The 17163-nt window shown below is 42.3% G+C and overlaps 1 protein-coding gene across 2 annotated transcripts in view; it reads left to right on the top strand.

Moving 5' to 3' along the window:
• The window catches only part of ctnna1 (catenin (cadherin-associated protein), alpha 1), a 68741-nt gene that overhangs the window by 38596 nt on the left and 12982 nt on the right, over window positions 1–17163 (top strand). Inside the window, exons 8-15 of one of the 2 annotated variants that reach the window (XM_030792614.1) lie at window positions 981–1061; window positions 1410–1562; window positions 7179–7271; window positions 7612–7768; window positions 8541–8741; window positions 9969–10120; window positions 13122–13232; window positions 15477–15658. In XM_030792614.1, the coding sequence (XP_030648474.1) occupies window positions 981–1061; window positions 1410–1562; window positions 7179–7271; window positions 7612–7768; window positions 8541–8741; window positions 9969–10120; window positions 13122–13232; window positions 15477–15658 (1130 nt within the window). Of the gene's footprint in view, window positions 1–980; window positions 1062–1409; window positions 1563–7178; window positions 7272–7611; window positions 7769–8540; window positions 8742–9968; window positions 10121–13118; window positions 13233–15476; window positions 15659–17163 lie in introns of both variants that reach the window. The other variant, XM_030792606.1, reaches the window with a different exon arrangement.

The raw sequence follows: 17163 nt of genomic DNA, 5'->3' as shown, positions 1-17163 counted from the left end.
AATCAGAGGGGATTAAGACCGATGGCATTCCCTTGCCTCCAACAGTATACCACCCGGTGGGCTGGAGGGGGGGTTGGTCACTGCCACCACCATATTTCATTGGCTGTCACACTCTAGCTGCCATTGCCCCTGTGACGACATCCCCCCAGGCCTCTTCCCTGCACAGAGATTTACCTTCCCAGTGCACATGAGTAATTTGTCTGGGGCATGTGAGTGAAGTCCACTCTTCCAACACTTACTAAATGACTGGGAGCAATGGTGGATAGGCCAGTGGTCAGGGGCTCTGAAGGCACCGTGCTCAGAGATTTGTCTGTTCTCCCCATGCCACGGCCACGCAACAGTGAACCCTGTTTTGTCATGCTTAACCCACTCCTGTCCCGCAGTGTTAGTGCTTGTTCGAGTGGTTGTTCAGATGTAATCTGTTTTAGGCTTAATGAGCGATTGCTTTGTATAAGAAACAAAGCACCCGGTAGAGTGGCTGGTAGCCCTATGTGTTAACTCCAGGAAAGTTTATATTTGTGTGTGTGTGTATGTGTGTGTGTGTGTGTGTGTGTGTGTGTGTGTGTGTGTATATATGTGTGTGTGTGTGTGTGTGTGTGTGTGTGTATATATATATATATATATATATATATATATATATATATATATATAAAATTTAACAGACTAATTAAGTGTGACTGACAAGGAACTAATTTCTGATAAGACTTAAATTCAGTAGAATGATGTCGTTGTAGATCTAAAGGTCTCCAAAGGTGTAGTGGGTCGTTATTATCCTGATGGGGAGTGATCCATAGAAAACTTCAGATATGTTTATTATGAAAACAATGACCACTTTGGTTGCAATCTGAGCTACTGTCATTGGTCATTCCTGCCTAGCCTTGACTGACTTTCACCTGTCTCTCTCTTTAACATGACAGCAACAAGAATAAACAAGCGAAGTGACACCCACTAATCCTTTTCCCGTGTTTCCTCTCTCTTAGGCTGGGCGCAAGGACAGGAGTGATGCCCTCAACACAGCCATTGACAGGATGACTAAGAAGACCCGTGACCTGCGAAGACAGGTTTGTTTCACTCTCCTCCCTCTGCTGTTCCTCCATCTCATAGTGATGGAGAGGTTAATAATAGCGCACACAAAACACCAATGATTTTTGTGTTTCGGCCATTAAAGTAAAAAAACCAAACATTTTGTTTCCGTGTTCAACAGCCAGCAGTAGCTTTTATATTGTTCGGCTGGGAATGATATAACTGTTGTAAACTCAATACATGTTTGTCTTTATATAGTCGCGTTAATCATGAACGTGCCTAAGAATTATGCTGGGCAGAAGTGAGCGATCGTGTTTTGTACTTTGTAAAATTTACTTACAGCGGTCTCTGCTTGGCAAATACTGAATTCATTTCTATCCTCTCAGCTGAGGAAGGCTGTTATGGACCATGTGTCGGACTCCTTTTTGGAGACCAACGTTCCTCTGCTGGTCTTGATTGAGGCTGCCAAGAATGGTAATGAAAAGGAAGTGAAGGAATATGCCCAAGTTTTCCGTGAACATGCCAACAAGCTTATTGAGGTAGGCACCTGTCTCTGTCATCTATGCATATGGTACATGTTAAAGTTTGGATCTGTCTCAAAGCAAATGATTGCACGTTATGTATATAATGGCATACAACTGTTTCTCATCTGTGTTACTTCAAAACGGTGGAGCAGGTCCGCTGTAAGCGGCTGACAGTTATTTGAGTCCGCCCCAATAATTTCGGTATGTATTCAAACAGTGTAGTAAGACAGGTTTCACAGAGTCGCGGAACGTGTTCCCAAACATCAAATACGGCCTGAAAGCCTAGGTCGAGACGGTGGACACAGTGTTCTGTTTAGACTTGAGTGTTCTAAAGATACAGTCCGTGCAGACCTGGGAAGTATTGTCTTTGTCTGAATTATTTGACCATGTCTCAGAAGTCCTCAGTGCTCCCTTTCACTATGCCCGGGCTCTTACAGTCACGAAATTAACTGGGTGAGAGAAACTGAAGATAACATTTGTTTGATCTCTCATGCCTTTCGTTTTGTTAGAATTTTAGGACATGGGGTAGGGGGTTGTGCAGAAGTACTGGGACAGGAACCAGTCATTCCAAATCCTTTAAATTAATTTTCAGCCAGCTCTGGTCCACGCTTTTTTTTTTTTTTCTTTTCTTTTTTTAGTAATTTTTTGTGTGTCAGGCAAGAGTAGCTTAGTCAACAAACCTGAGCTTTATGGTATTGTTCTGTGAAAGGAGGAGACTGATGCTTGATGCCGCTGTGGCCAGACAAACACTGCATTTGTATGGATGGTCACAGCTGTGAATCAAATTTTAAGCCCAGGCAGAGGAGCAAAACTTCTTTATACCCAAGGTTAAGTGCTGCCTCGGGGGAAATGTATTCATTGTCTCAACAGTTGGATATCCTATTTCTTATTGACGGACTGCACAAGAAATCTGCTTCACTGTAGTGCTTTCGCCCCAGCTGAATCATAGACCTATGAATGGGTCTTTTTGCATCTCCTCTGCCAATATCTTTGTAACAGACAATGCTCTCATGTGGAACAACGTGGACTTTAAAATCCTCTCCACAGCTGACTGAAACATTACGCATCGTCTTTGGTGGTCTTCCACCTAACAAGTCCATATGATAAGAATGAAGACCTTCTCTGGACCAAAATGTCAGGCGATAAAATCTGACGCCCTGGCCGGAAATACCGTGGCATCAATAGTACGTCGTCTTATGGAAATTGCCATGTATACACTTCAGTGCACCTAGCATAAAATGTATTTGTGCAGATCATTCATTATAAATGGGCTCTTTCCATTGACATTTGGAAGTGTCCTCTCCCCATGGGGGGTATGTCTGACCCATAGTGTGACATGCTGGTAGTGGAAGGAAGACTGATCTGAGAAATCAAAGTGAAAGGGTGCCACTGCTCAAAGGCTGAAGACTCAACAGGGGCTCAAGTGTTAGCAGAGGCAGTGCAGCATATTCAAAAAAGGGAAAAAAAAAAAACCCCTTCACTCCAGAATTAGACATCAGGAACGAGAGAAACCATATGGATGTTAACTGCTATACAGAATAATTAATAAAATGTCCAGCTGTAGAAGCTTTCTTTGGCAGAATATTAGCGTTTGGTACTTATGTATGAGAGCGGTTGTGGCTTCAGTTTTTGTTTTACAGTGATAAGGATAAATAACAAAAAAACTGAGCAGATTCTGGGCCTTTGTACTCTGTAAAATCGCCAATTTATGGATGTATGAAATCAGCTGTGCATAGCTCCTTAGTCCATGCTTAAAGCCTTCTAATCAGGTCAGAACTCCAGTTATTCACTGTGTGTGTGTGTATGTATGTGTGTGTCTGTATATGTGTATGTATGTGTGTATGTTTTCCCCAACTTGCAGATTTTATTTTCCCTCGGCAGAACTGATGCTTTTAGATCATTCTAAATTTGTTCAAATGAGCATCTGTTGGATGTGACTTGAACTAAGTAAATGACGACACCGTATAGCTGGAAGTCAAAATAAAATTAGAGTACTGCCAAACAGAATAGAACTGTAGTCCAATAATAAAATGAAGTACATTTTTGTAGGGATAATCCATTGATGCTACTTAAGAATTACTATATTCAATCAGTAGGCCTGGAAACATATGCTCATTTAACAGTGCAGTGGGGTTTTTATTGTATTGATTTTTCTGTCATCTTCAACATTAATGCAGTTTCCAACAGGAAGAGAAATGAACACAATAACGGAGAGCTATGTGCTTTCCATTGGTCTTTCCAGATTTGCTGATGACTAACACCAAGTAGGTGTTGCTCATTAATACCTTTTGAAGAGAAATGAAAGCTTCCCTTACAGGAAGCTAAATGTCCAGGGGAAAATTATTTTTACTTATTTAACCTTGAAGATGGAGCAAAGGTTCAGTCTGGTTTAGAAATGGGGAACTTGCTCCAGACTTTACAGTAAATTTGGCGGTTGTGCAGACATAGAATTTCTACTACACAGATTGACAGGAAGAAGCAAGGAACACTAACCACCAACTATAACCATAATGTGACATATTCTATTGAGTCATTTTTACCTTTCAACTCCGAGTCAGGTTTTTCCCCCTGTGTTTTTACTGACTTCTGAGATCAATTCTGCATCCTCCCATCTTGGGGAATAGCAGCACGTTGCTGGTTTACATGAATTTATCCTCGCTGCTCCTACGTAGGTGTGGTTTAATATCTGCAGGGAGCGCCGTTTAATTTGCAGTATAATAAGGCATCCATGGATATGTGTGGGTATTGAGGAGAAACCCTTACCAGCTCTCCATTTCCCTTTTCGCTCATTTGGTTCCATCACAAAAGACATGAAGACTCTCTCCTCTTTCTCTAGGGGCAGTGAAAAGTGCCAACTCTTACACTCCCTCCCCCCCCCTTTTTTTTTTTTTGTACTGAATTACATTCTCCTCTATCACCGTACCTTCATATGATTTAGTTTTGTAGAGAAGCCATCCCAATGTGAATCTGGCGTGTGGTTGGAGCTTTTTATGAAACGTCTAAGTCGCAGTCATCCAGGGTATTGTTCCGATAGTCAACTCGCGTCATATTTTTACCTTTTAATGCTTTTGGCTTTAGTGGCTACATCAGCCAGTTCCCTTAGCATGGCGTACCAATATGTGTTCACAGTAATGCACAGAGAAGATTCCATTTTTATACCATGGAAATGCATCATTCCTGAAATGGAGTAAAAATAGAAGGGGCTTAGTTTTGTTGCCCCAAGGCCATGTTCTCAAAGGTTCCTTGCTGCTCTAGGGATAGAGACTTTACAGGGACTGTGTTACCATGTGCCGCCTTATGCTGCCTGGAAAGATGAGCAGAAATGATGGGCTTTGCTTACGTCATGCATTAATCCACACCACGTTACAAATTATATGTCCCCCCTGGCCTGCAGTTGGTTTGACAAATGTAATAATTACTGAACTTCAAAGAGTGTAAGGTTGTCAGGATGGAATCGCTCACAGATTTGATGTGATGCTTTTCGAAAGATTTTCTGCCAGCTAACTGGATGACACATGAAAAACCTAATTTTCCTTGATTTTCAAATTGAATAGCCATCATCCCACAACGACGTATCCGTTCCCGCGAGCCGGAGAAGGCGTGGCGTTGACGTAGTAAGCGCGTGTCGGGCAGCATAAACGCGAAACTCATTTTGCGCTTGTTCATTGATCCAGGGCACCTTTCTAATTTGTGTATGGGAGTAAGATGTACAGTAGCGCAAGCACAAGGGGAGTCATAAGGAGCTGGAAGAGGAAATGATGGACCTAAGTGCACAGAGAAGGACTTTGTCCCTCTGCCTGAATCTGCTTGACATTTAACTGCAAATGAGTCGTGTGTGGAGTGAGCGGAGCCGTTACTCCTCACCACCTTTGTGCCGAAGCACATTGTCGTGAAAATGGATCAGCAGGCTCCACGCTGGACGTGCCACCTCAGGGCTTTTGGAACATAAAGTGACAGTGCCGGTGACCCCGGCGTCTGTCGGCGGGGTTAAAACTATTAGCCTCAGCAACCCATACGTCGAGTGCGCTGAGAAGTCTGCCCTCTGAAAAGGCTCGATACATTTGCAATTTAGAAACTCCCTCTGCCAGTCGATGATGCAAAATTTTAGTTACATTTGACATTTTGCCACACGAAGGCTGGAAGTTGATAATTAAATGAAAATGTAACCGTTTGGTATATTAATGAATCCATTTATTATTAATCCCTTGCCTTGATCTGAAATTGTGAAGTAATTATTTTACATAGCTGTATTTGAGATTGGTGTTTAACCTGAATATATTTGAAACCTGTGAAACTATTAAAAAAGTAAACTAATCAATGGACATTGATGTATATTGTATTAAAATCTGTAATTGGCTCGCTAAGTCAAGTTTGCAACAATGGTAGTGTGACCGGCAAATATATGGAATGAATTGATTTTTCACAGTCACCACTGAAACACCTTGGTATTACCAGATGTCATTACAGTGCATCTATGACGGATATTTCAGTGATTCAGCCAGACACTTTTTTTTTCCTCTTTGTCTCCTCAAGTTAGCGCTTTAATCTACAAGACTGGCAAATGGACATTCTCAGAATCGCCCGCAGGACAGATTTCCGTGAGGTGTTTTAAGCAGTGTATATCACAGTTGCTCCATTAACAAAGCCTGCCTTATACTGTCTTGGCTACCGCCTGAGTCTCATGGGCCCACAGACCTCCAGTAGGATGAGAACTCAGCAGCTAAATGTTATCACACGTACACAAGCGCTTGTAATTCAAAATATGGGGTTGCATTCACGAATCGAATGTTTCCAAAGTGTGCTGTCAGAAGGGACTGGAATGCTTGTTCAAGAGAGTAGGTCGGATATGGTACTTGAGCAAGTGCGAGAGTCTCTGTAAAACACTCTTGCATGCAGTGATGCGTTTGGCGCCGGCACTCTGAACCGAGTATCTTCGCACTCCGCTGTATGTCTTTCCAGTTTCCACACATTAGACCTATGTTAAACTAATTACAAGGTTCCTGGCATTTCTAATTGAGGACCACTCTTTTCTCTTTAGTTCATAGAAAATCTCAAACCCATCTTCTGGAATTGCAACCCCATAAATATCCGTGTTTTAAATTCTGCCATGTGAATTTGATAACCATAAGTGGATTCGTAATATTTTCCTCACACCAGATGCAAAAATGTTCAGGGAATCGCAATTTACGGAGTTGATTTGTTGGTCAATACCGCAGGATTTACTTTCAAACTATAAACGTTGGCAGCAGGAGCAGCACTTGCTTACCTCAGCGTTCTCAGGCTGTCGAGTTTTTAAAAGTGTCAGGAATATTTGCTTCTTTCTTTCCAGAGGTAATGGCTGTATGGCAGTCTCCTCATTTAATCACACGAGGAAACCCCTCTGCAAAGCAGCCATCCCTCTGCAAATTCTCCATCATTAAACAGTCTAAAAACCATATTTAAGAAATAAAAGAAAAGCCTTTATCTTAACTCATGTGTGGCTCACACTTGCAGGTATCATGCCATTCTCTATTTTTCAGCTTTGTCAAATAAACTGACTCGCGGCTGTGCTTTGTTTTATTAAACATGTCTCCGGTGGTTGATCATGCTTGAAGTCAGAGTGATGTGTCTGTGTGTCTCTCTCTCGCTTAGGTTGCAAACCTGGCATGTTCCATCTCCAATAACGAGGAGGGAGTGAAACTGGTCCGTATGGCTGCTTCCCAGCTGGAGACCCTCTGCCCTCAGGTACCAGAGAAACTCTCTCAGCCCCCTACCCCCCCCCCCCAGCCCATCAGCCTTCACCAAGCAGCAGCATCTTTTTCATCTCAGCCTAATGACTCCCATTCATCCTCTTCCTTTGATCTCTACAAATGTAGCTCTCCACAAAAACAAGGAAGGATTAATCTCAATCGCTCCGTAATCGCCAACAATGAATTGTGTAGTATATTGAGAGAGAGGGAGAGAGGAGTATTTAAAAAAAAAAAAAAGGGAAAATCGAGAGAAGAAAGCCCTAATAATCAAGCTATGCAAATGTGTCTTTTTTTTGGGTAATGGAAGCTTAATGGGCTTTAATTGGTAATTGCAGGTGATTAATGCAGCCCTGGCCCTAGCTGCCAAGCCAAACAGCAAGGTTGCCCAGGATAACATGGACCTGTTTAAGGAGCAGTGGGAGAAACAGGTGCGAGTGCTCACTGATGCCGTAGATGACATCACGTCGATTGATGATTTCCTCAGTGTGTCTGGTAAGAGATAAGCCTGTTCTCTACCTTCCGTATGTCTCGGGTTTTTTTGTTCAATATTGTCAGACTTCAGACTTGGGCCAGTCATCTATCTGAAGTATGTTTCTCTCTCTCTCTCAGTGGTGGAGAAATCTTCACCAAATGTTTATCACAGCTCACATTTGGGATTTCTTCTGTGCTATTTGTTTTGGAAGTTTTCTTTTGAGTGGTTCTGAAAAGAGGGGGGATCATATTGTTTCAGAAACTAAGCATACGTCAGCTCTGATTGGAAAAAATATCTTAAAATGTAGTGTTTGAGTGATTGTTTTCCTTGGTTAGTGCCATGAATAAAGAGATTCTTCTGTAATCGTATTGGGCCAGAGCAAGGTACTTGAGCGTAAGCTCAGCGCTCTGACATTGATGTCCTGTCACGTAAGTTAAGACACACAAACTGCTCGTCAGGCGTAGCCTTAAAGAGGTCCCATCAAGCATTAACCAGGATGACTCCTTTAACCTACATCCAAGGACAGATTGCAGTTTACACAATGTCGATTTGCATTTTACACACGCCCATTAATAAGCCGTCTGAGTGTTTGTCTCCAATCTTTTCGGCTGCCCTTGTGGTTCCTATTAATGTTCTTAAGCCAGGGACAATGCAAATACAGCATGAAGGATGAGGATTTCCCGCTTTAATGCATTGTTTCGCCCGGCTCTGTCTCCCACCTGCCTTGTCCTTGTTGTTGTTGAGCCTGGGTCAGTTCCAATTTCTCTCTGACTTTTGATGTTGTTGTTTCAGAAAACCACATCCTGGAAGATGTGAACAAGTGCGTCATTGCCCTACAAGAGAAGGACGTCGACGGGCTCGACCGGACCGCCGGCGCTATCCGAGGCAGGGCTGCTCGGGTGGTCCATGTGGTCACCTCGGAGATGGACAACTATGAGCCAGGCGTGTACACAGAGAAGGTTCTGGAAGCCACCAAGCTTCTGACAGACACAGGTAGGGTTCATTGCCCGTAATTTTGGATTGCCTGTCCTGAATTTGCATAGCAAAGATGTATGCCCGTCTCCATGTGTTTAAGCGGTATTATTCTTTGCTGTTTAGAAAAAACTATTTGAGAAAAGCATGTTATTCTGAGGAAAACCCTCAGTGTTTAAGGTGTAACTAACATACGTATGCCACTCAGTTAATTACTGCTTGTAATGAATTTTGTGTTTATCAATTGGATGTCTTTTACACAATAGCTTTGTTGAATATAAATACCTTTTACAGTAATCGTTTGACAAACTACTCTTAAACATTGAAATATACCAGTCTCAAATGGTTTGGCAACTTTTGTTTATTAGCCAAAAAAAATTGCATTCAAATGTGCTGAGACTGAAGACGTCCCATGACACTTTCAAAACCCCTTTCCCATATCTGTTGATCCAGAGACGAAAATGTCCTTTTTCTTTTTTTTTTTTGAATATTCCCCAAAGTACCTCCCTTCTCGTCCCAGCCCTTATTGTCCCAGTGCAAACCTAAATTGTGAATGAGAGCAGATATTAATGTAAATGTGGCTAAAACCCATGGGTAGAGACCATTAAGGCATGGATGAGACAGAGCACACGGCCTCTGGGACAACTTCCAAAAATGGCTCAGAAAACGGCTATAGATCATGCTAAATCAAGCACCTAATTTCACAGAATTGTGTAGTGGTTTTTGTCTCGAATCACCTAATGTGAATACATTTCCCCAGTGCTCTCTTCCACACTGCCCAAATTACATGTAAGGGGAAATATAATAAATGGACTAACAGCAGAAAGCACATTCTAGCTATAAAAGCTTTTTGTAATCACCAACCAAATCCAATTAATTATTAAACAGACAATCTGTTTGTTCATTTTAGCTCCTAAAAACATTTGATTTGTTGGAATAAAATTACCACCCCACCCCTCGCATCCCCCTAACCCCATCCCACTGATATTACTTTCAAATGGAGTCTTGTAGAGACTGGCTTTATCTGAGGGGAAAGAACTTGTGATGGCTCGGTGAATAACCTTAGGGAATATATCTGATAGAGGATTAAAGGAGAGCACTGGCATCTCTTAAACATTACAGCTCAAGCAGTCCCCCACCTGTACTGCAGCTCCCAGTAGCCTCTCTGATCTTCTTTTTCCTGAAAAGTACCGCTGCGGTGATTTTCTCATGCCTTGTTTCTGTTTTGCGACCTGCGCCCGTTTGCAGTGATGCCGCGGTTCACGGAGCAAGTGGAGGCAGCCGTGGAGGCCCTGAGTGCCAACCCATCCCTTCCCGTGGATGAGAACGAGTTCATCGACGCCTCCCGCCTGGTGTATGATGGCGTGCGTGACATCAGGAAGGCTGTTCTCATGATCAGGGTCAGTAGGACGGTTGTGATGATGATGATGATGATGATGATGATGATGATTTTTCTCTCGTCAGCGCTGGTGGAAGCATATGACTAAAAACATTTTTAAACTGACAAGTTATTTTTTGTTATGTGTCCACAGAAGCAGAAAGTATCCCATTTACACTGATGGTGTGTGTGTGTGTGTGTGTGTGTGTGTGTGTGTGTGAAGTCTATTAGTTGCTAACTGTGGTTTTGTTTCAGGCAAGTGAGAATGTAATTGAACAGATTTTCTGTACATTCATTAAAGTAGTGGCCATGGTTGTCTTTGGGTTAATGGACTTTGCCTGAATAGAACTATAAAGTGGACAGATGGCTGCTTGCATGCATTCAAGGGTAATCTAATGGACTGACAATGAACAGACAGCAAACTTGGCCAGTTGTTAAGGAAACACTGGTAATACCTAAATATAGTGTGGCAAGAAAGACCAAAGTTAAAGCTTAATAACTGAGCTAAATTTTGCCTTTTATTGTTGCGGAGTAATGGCTTTTCAGTTAATTGTAAAGATGATGGGCACCATTTCAACAATAGGGTCATTAACTACTGCATAGAAATTTATTAACATCCCTGGTTAAAATGTTGAGTGTGATGACTTGGATAATGAACCACAATGAGCAAGTGATGATAAGAATTTTGAGAGAGTCTTCCCCCCAGATACCTCTTCATTGCCTGCAAGTTCTTCCTGTTTTGACTGTGGTGTACGAATCTCACCAGATACTATGGCTTTGTTTTTCCCTTTTGTTTTTCTGCACTGTTGTTGTTGTGTTTTTTTTTTTTTTTTTTTACAAATACCAGTTGCTCCATTCAGTGAATTCATCTTAATGGGAGTACTCGTATCGACAAAAGTTTTCTTCCAGAAAATTACGCCCCCAAATTGCACTTGGCCTCTCATTAATAACATTGGTTCTGAATTAGATAAACACCAAATTAGATAGAGGAACCGATGTACAGTATTTGCATTATAATAAGTAATTGATTCAAGGTGGAGGGGGAGGTTAATTAGCATTTTTTAGCTGAAGAGACCCTGAGCACTATGTTCAATTTTCTATCTGCCCTGTTCCACTCTTGTTATCCAGATTGATTAAGTAGTTAAGAAGAGGCCCTTGGGCTGCAAGCCACTACCTGGCCACTGTTGGTTTAACATGGCTGTGGATTGATGAGAACGCCACTTATTCAGGAAAACATCTCAAGTTTAATCTTCGTTGACTCAGAGAGGCAGTGGAGGTTAATCTTTGGTATTTTCCTGTTTTCATTATGCCTGCACAATTAAAAGTACAGGTCTTGTGTGATGAGAGAACTGTTTCATCAGATTTGAAGTAATCCCTTCACGTAATTCAACTGCTGTAGGAAGGCTAAAGCGGTTTGTTTTAGTAACCTCAACGAGCACTTTGGTTATAAAGTCCGAAACAACAGTGGCTCTGTTCTTTTGATGAGTAGTTTTAAGTTATCGAGGGCTACATGTCCACGTCCACTTCACGTCCTCTGACAGGACGTGAACGTGGTAAATCAGTCCGGGTAAAAGCATTTGCAGAAGAACAGCTCCAGTGGGCATTTTATACCAACAACAACACTGGGACTCTTCAATCTGAACAGACAAGTGTGTAGCTTGGGCTACTTGAGATGGACAGAGTCTTTAACCTCTGTAAATGGAGCACTTGCAGCCCTTGTCAGACGTCTCCTGATATTTGACAGCCAAACAGCCCCCACTCCCTGTGCTGAGATGTCACCAGTGCTTTTGGCTCCTAGTTATCCTACTGCCTCAAAGTTCAGCGACGGCTACAGTAGCCGGAGGAGGGCCTCCTTCCACCTCACCTTACCTCGGTGCCTGAAGCAGCTTTACGCTTTATTCAAATGTTAGGAGAGTTTTGCCCTCGTTGGCTGACATGACGCATTCACACAGAGCCTGAAAAATACAGAACATTTTGCAGTACAATGTCTTGCGATCCCTTCTGCCTTGTTTGCGAGTTATCGCATGATCTACAATGGCTATAGAAACAAACCTAATTCAACAAACGACAAAAAAGTCCCACATCCTTGGTGTCCTCTGAAAACCCTGCCGCTGCTGGGGCATTCAAAGAGAGAGTATATTTATATCAGTGAGGTGAATCCTGTGTCATATTGTCAGCCTCATTGACCTATCACTGTATGAACAAACTCCTTCCAAGTGGACCTTGTTTATTACATATTTATCTTTCATTTGGGGTTGAGTTTGTTGAGGCAGCGAGTATCTATTCTTAGAATGGCTGGATCACAAGCCAGTGAAAATGTCGTCACAAATGAATGGTATAGACAGTTGGATAAGCATGACTCGCAGCACCGGCAGGATAATACGTCCTTATCTGCCCACATCTCTCCCCTCTCATATCAAGCTGAAATGCATTTTCTTGTCAGTCGGGGTTTTCGCCCCCCCTCTCTTCCCTTCCCTCCGCAAGCTAGCTTTAGCTGCCTCAGGTTGCAAGTGCATACTAATAGGGCAGTGAAGTTATGAGCCACATGCTTGGCATTCAGCACAGGAACTGTTGAACGAGGCTGGGTACTGGGATAAGGTGGTCGCTTCACTTCACAAGAAGCCAAGATCATTCCTCTCCTTCTTCTTCTTCTTCTGCCGAGTCGCTCGACAGATGGGAGTCTGATTGAAACGTTTTACTCCAAATATGCTTCATACTAGCTTGTAGTTCCATTTTCCCTCTTAAAATGCAAAGGCAGCACATTACATTTGATTTACAAATTCATTTAGAGTTCACAATTTCCCCATACCAGGCCCAGAGAAGACATTTATCTACTGCTGCCAGCGCTGGCTGGAGTTAAACATTTGTCATAGATCATATGCAACTTGGGTTATTTATTGTTCGCCAGTTATATCTCACACACCTTCTTTTTTTTTTTTTTTTTTTTTTTTTCACCTCTGACCCCCCCTCCCCTCACCCCCAACCGCCTCTCTCTTCCTGATCTCTTTTCTTCCCCAAAGCAGACTCCAGAGGAGCTGGATGACTCGGACTTTGAAACTGAGGACTTTGATGTGCGCAGCAGGACCAGCGTGCAGACTGAGGACGACCAGCTTATCGCTGGACATAGCGCTCGGGTAAGACAGCGCTTTGTCCTTTTCTGCTCACACCTTGTACACCGCAGGTTCCTCGATTTTCTGTGTGGATGCCCTGACTCCAGCCAGGGAGCACCTCTGCCGCTCTCACTGGATTAGGCCTTGTTTCAACTTTAAGAACAGAGCGACTTTTGTCCTCTTAATACACGTTTTTGTCACAATAGGGTGATATATATCTGAGAAATGCAAGATGTATTTTTGCAGGATAGGTAATACCCTTCGGTTTTGCATCTCTGACCTGGAGGGTCATTTTCTCATATTTCTTATTTATTCTTTTTTTTTTTCCTTTCCATGTGAAAATGTTTTGCAAATGAGACTGAAAGAAATTTGATAAACCAGTATATTACAGTGCAGCCATTTCCTGTATTTAATCCAGAGTGGATTGCTTTGCAAGTCTGTAGTATGCTAAATAGCTCACTCACAGATATCATTTGAAATGCATTAAATGTCATAGCCTGCTATCCCTCTCCCTCACTCCTCTGCACTGCGGTGGGAAAGAGTGTACTAGTTTAGGAAGTCTGTAATGGTGCATTAGGATTCTGCAGAGGGTTTTTTTTCTTTTTCTTTTTTTTTTTTCTTTTTCTTCTCTTGTCAACAGTATTCTCAGGTTAATGTTGCTACCAGCCTAACAGACATCAAATTCTTCGCACTGCTTTCTGAATCTTAGAGTGTACTCCTCTGTTGCCGTGGTGATACTTTTGAAAATGCCTCATGACATGAATGGAGGGAAGGGAATTATTTTCATTATATTGTCATTAGTTTGAATAGTTTTACTGGAGACTGTCTAAAAACCAAGAAACCAAGCCATATTCATGACTGGCCAACTCTCATCCACTCTGAGGCAGACGAATAAAAACTGACTGCTAGCAAGTCATGTTGGCGGATCTTGTTAGAGGATGTTCCATGTGTGAGAGAAGTTTAGAAGGGTTTGTCTCTATTCATTTGGTGTGGTTGTGGGATGTTTCATACCATATTTAAGCTAAATAACATGGTTAATTTAGCAATTACAGGTAACAGGAATGTTTTAATGGTGTTTATTAGTCTCATTGTTTGTAGCTTACAGTAGCACATAAACAGGTGTGCTTACCCAAATTGTGCAGGGTGCACTTAGACTAATCGTTCTTCTCTAGACCTTCCGTCGAAATGCTCTATCATGGTGGTTAACAAAATATCAGTGATAAAGAAATACAACTCCGATTGAAAAACAGGAGAACATGACATGAGCTGAACAGGTAATACATGTCCAGTTTATGGAAACAGTAAGTTAAAACTGCATATATTTCTTCATAATGTTGAAATCAGTTTAGATTACACATTTTACATATTTGTCAGTTTGCATATTTGCAAGTCTGAAATGCTAACACTTGGCTTTTCCATGTGGTGGAGGGCTTTCCTAGTGTCAAGATATGTAGAGGATCGAACAAATGTGCATTATACTGAGAGCCTCTAGTATTATACACTTCCTTAATTGGTTTCCAGGACCAACATGCCCCCCCCCTCCACCCCCATCCCCATCCCCAGTTAAGGATCCTCATTTAAGCTGCAAGGGAATTCCAAAGGGAATCCGTATTAGTCAGCTAATACAAGAAGCAAGATTTATTCATGAGCTCTCAAACTCATGTTTGTTTTGGGTCTTGAAAACCCAAATACAAAAAAACTCAGATGTAAAAAAAAAAAAGTCAAAAAAAGGTTGCTGTCCATCAGCTGTGTTTTATAAAGTGATGAATGCTACTTTTTAGGTTGTTATGCACCATGGTGTAATGCCCCTCCATTGATCTTAAAAGTACCTCAGGCAGATAGGGGAAGTAAATAAATTTTTGTATTAGGCTTCTTTTTTTTTTTTTCCCCCCAGCAGACTGCAAGTTGAAGTGGCTAGGTTGTAATGTTCCGTTGAGCACTTTCAGGTTTATCTTTATTTTAAATGATCTTAAATGAATATGAAAATGATTCCAGAGCCTCATAACAAGAAAAAATTACCCAGCCTCCTCACTTCAGTGGTTGAGTGTTGATGGCGATGATCAACTGAGTAGGGGAGGAGGGGGGGCTGGGCTGTTAACACTTTGAATTTTTTTCCTCTTTGTTCTCTCACAAAATCCTTTGAAATTTAGAGCAATGTAGCACACGTGTTTTTTTTTGTTTTTTTTTACCGTTTTCCACAACATCTTTGGGATTTAGATGTAATAGCTTTTGTGCCAATCTCTCAAGACTCTCTGTGTGACTCCACAGGCTATCATGGCTCAGCTGCCCCAGGAACAGAAAGCCAAGATTGCTGAGCAGGTGGCCAGCTTCCAAGAGGAGAAGAGCAAGCTGGATGCCGAGGTGTCCAAATGGGACGACAGCGGCAACGACATCATTGTACTGGCCAAGCAGATGTGCATGATTATGATGGAGATGACTGACTTCACCAGGTTAGTTTCAAAGGCGCGTTTTCAAACTGGATCCATGTTCTTATTGGGCCGGAGGGGACAGATTGGCGTCATGATCGTGTGCTAGTCTGTCTCTGGGTGGGCCGTCGTCCTCGACACAGGCTTCCCCCCCCCCCCCCCCCCCCCACAATGATGAAGTCTTCTGTTTTTACAATATCTCGTTTTCTCCTTGTTTGCTTACATCATTCATCATTTTGCAAGACTCTACGCAGGTAGTTACATGATTTAAAAGAAAAAAGAAATATGAATAGACTCTCTCTCTCTCTCTCATATTCTCTCTCTCTCTAGAGCTGTTATAGAGGCAAGTCATAACTCTCCTCCCCCTCTCTTATGCATGAAGCACCTCATCCCATCAGAATGTCAATTTATATGGCCCCTGCGCTATCTTGACAGGGAGATCTCTGGCTGGGTTCACTGTAGAATCATACTGGGTGGGGGGGAGGGGGAGAGAGGCTGATAAGACCTAAGACAAGAGTTATTAGTTGCGGGAAAGGTCATCCACATTTTTTCCACTTTAAGCTGGTAGAATCAGAGAAGGGTCTGTTTTAGGTGTGACAGCGAGCAAGCTCGTGGGCGGAACACCCGAGAGTCCCTGCCATCTGCTGCGTGTGTGTGTGTGTGTGTGTGTGTGGCGTTGCATGCTTCAGTCTGTCTCCCTGTGTGCTCTGTGCTTTTTTTTTTTTTTTGGGAGGAAAAAAAAAATCATTCTGAGGACACTGTTTACTGGTATGACACACATAGTTAGATAGTGTAGTACTTGTCAATCAGTCTTATCTAGGAAGGGGGGGGGGGGGGTGCTTGTCTGTCTTCCTCGTTCACGTACATCCCTCCATCCCTGCAGAGTGCAGTGAACTTCAAAATGCTGTTGTAGCCAATGATCCGGCACTCATCATCCACTGAATCCTTAAACCTCAAATTTGATCCACGTTACCCTGAAGGATCAAGAGAAAATAATTGCAAAGCAGTTTTCCGCCAGACCTATTGTGCAGCATGTTAATATGATTCAAATAAATGCAAATGAATCTAGTCCAAATCTCAATTTCTGCACAGCTAAATAGACATACATGTGCTATGATTAAAATTCATATTGCCTCACACTCTCTCTCTCTCCCCCTCTCTCAGGGTGTGTTTGTTATTAAATGGACAGAGCTTGCAATGTTAGCCAGGACAGGAGTGTGCTTGACTCACTCAAATGGAACATTACATATGGTCATCTTCCAACCACTCCTTCTCACCTCCCAGCTACCTACTGTGTAACAATACAAGATAAGGAAGGAGAGATAAGAAACAAACTTTAATTTATGGGTGTGCATGAATGCATGAATATTTATATGAAGAATGCACAGTGATTTTTTTTTTTTTTCCTTTTTGGTGCAGTGGATTTGAAGGTGGCCACCTGCAGAAATACAGTGAAGGTCACCACAAGCTAATTCATCCCACACCAAAATTATTGCCCCTCAACCTTGAGTGGGTACACAGTCCCATGA

Source organism: Chanos chanos, chromosome 2 (genome assembly GCF_902362185.1).
Source record: "Chanos chanos chromosome 2, fChaCha1.1, whole genome shotgun sequence".
Classification (NCBI taxonomy): Eukaryota; Metazoa; Chordata; class Actinopteri; order Gonorynchiformes; family Chanidae; genus Chanos; species Chanos chanos.
This window is presented reverse-complemented; position numbering and strand designations above follow the sequence as displayed.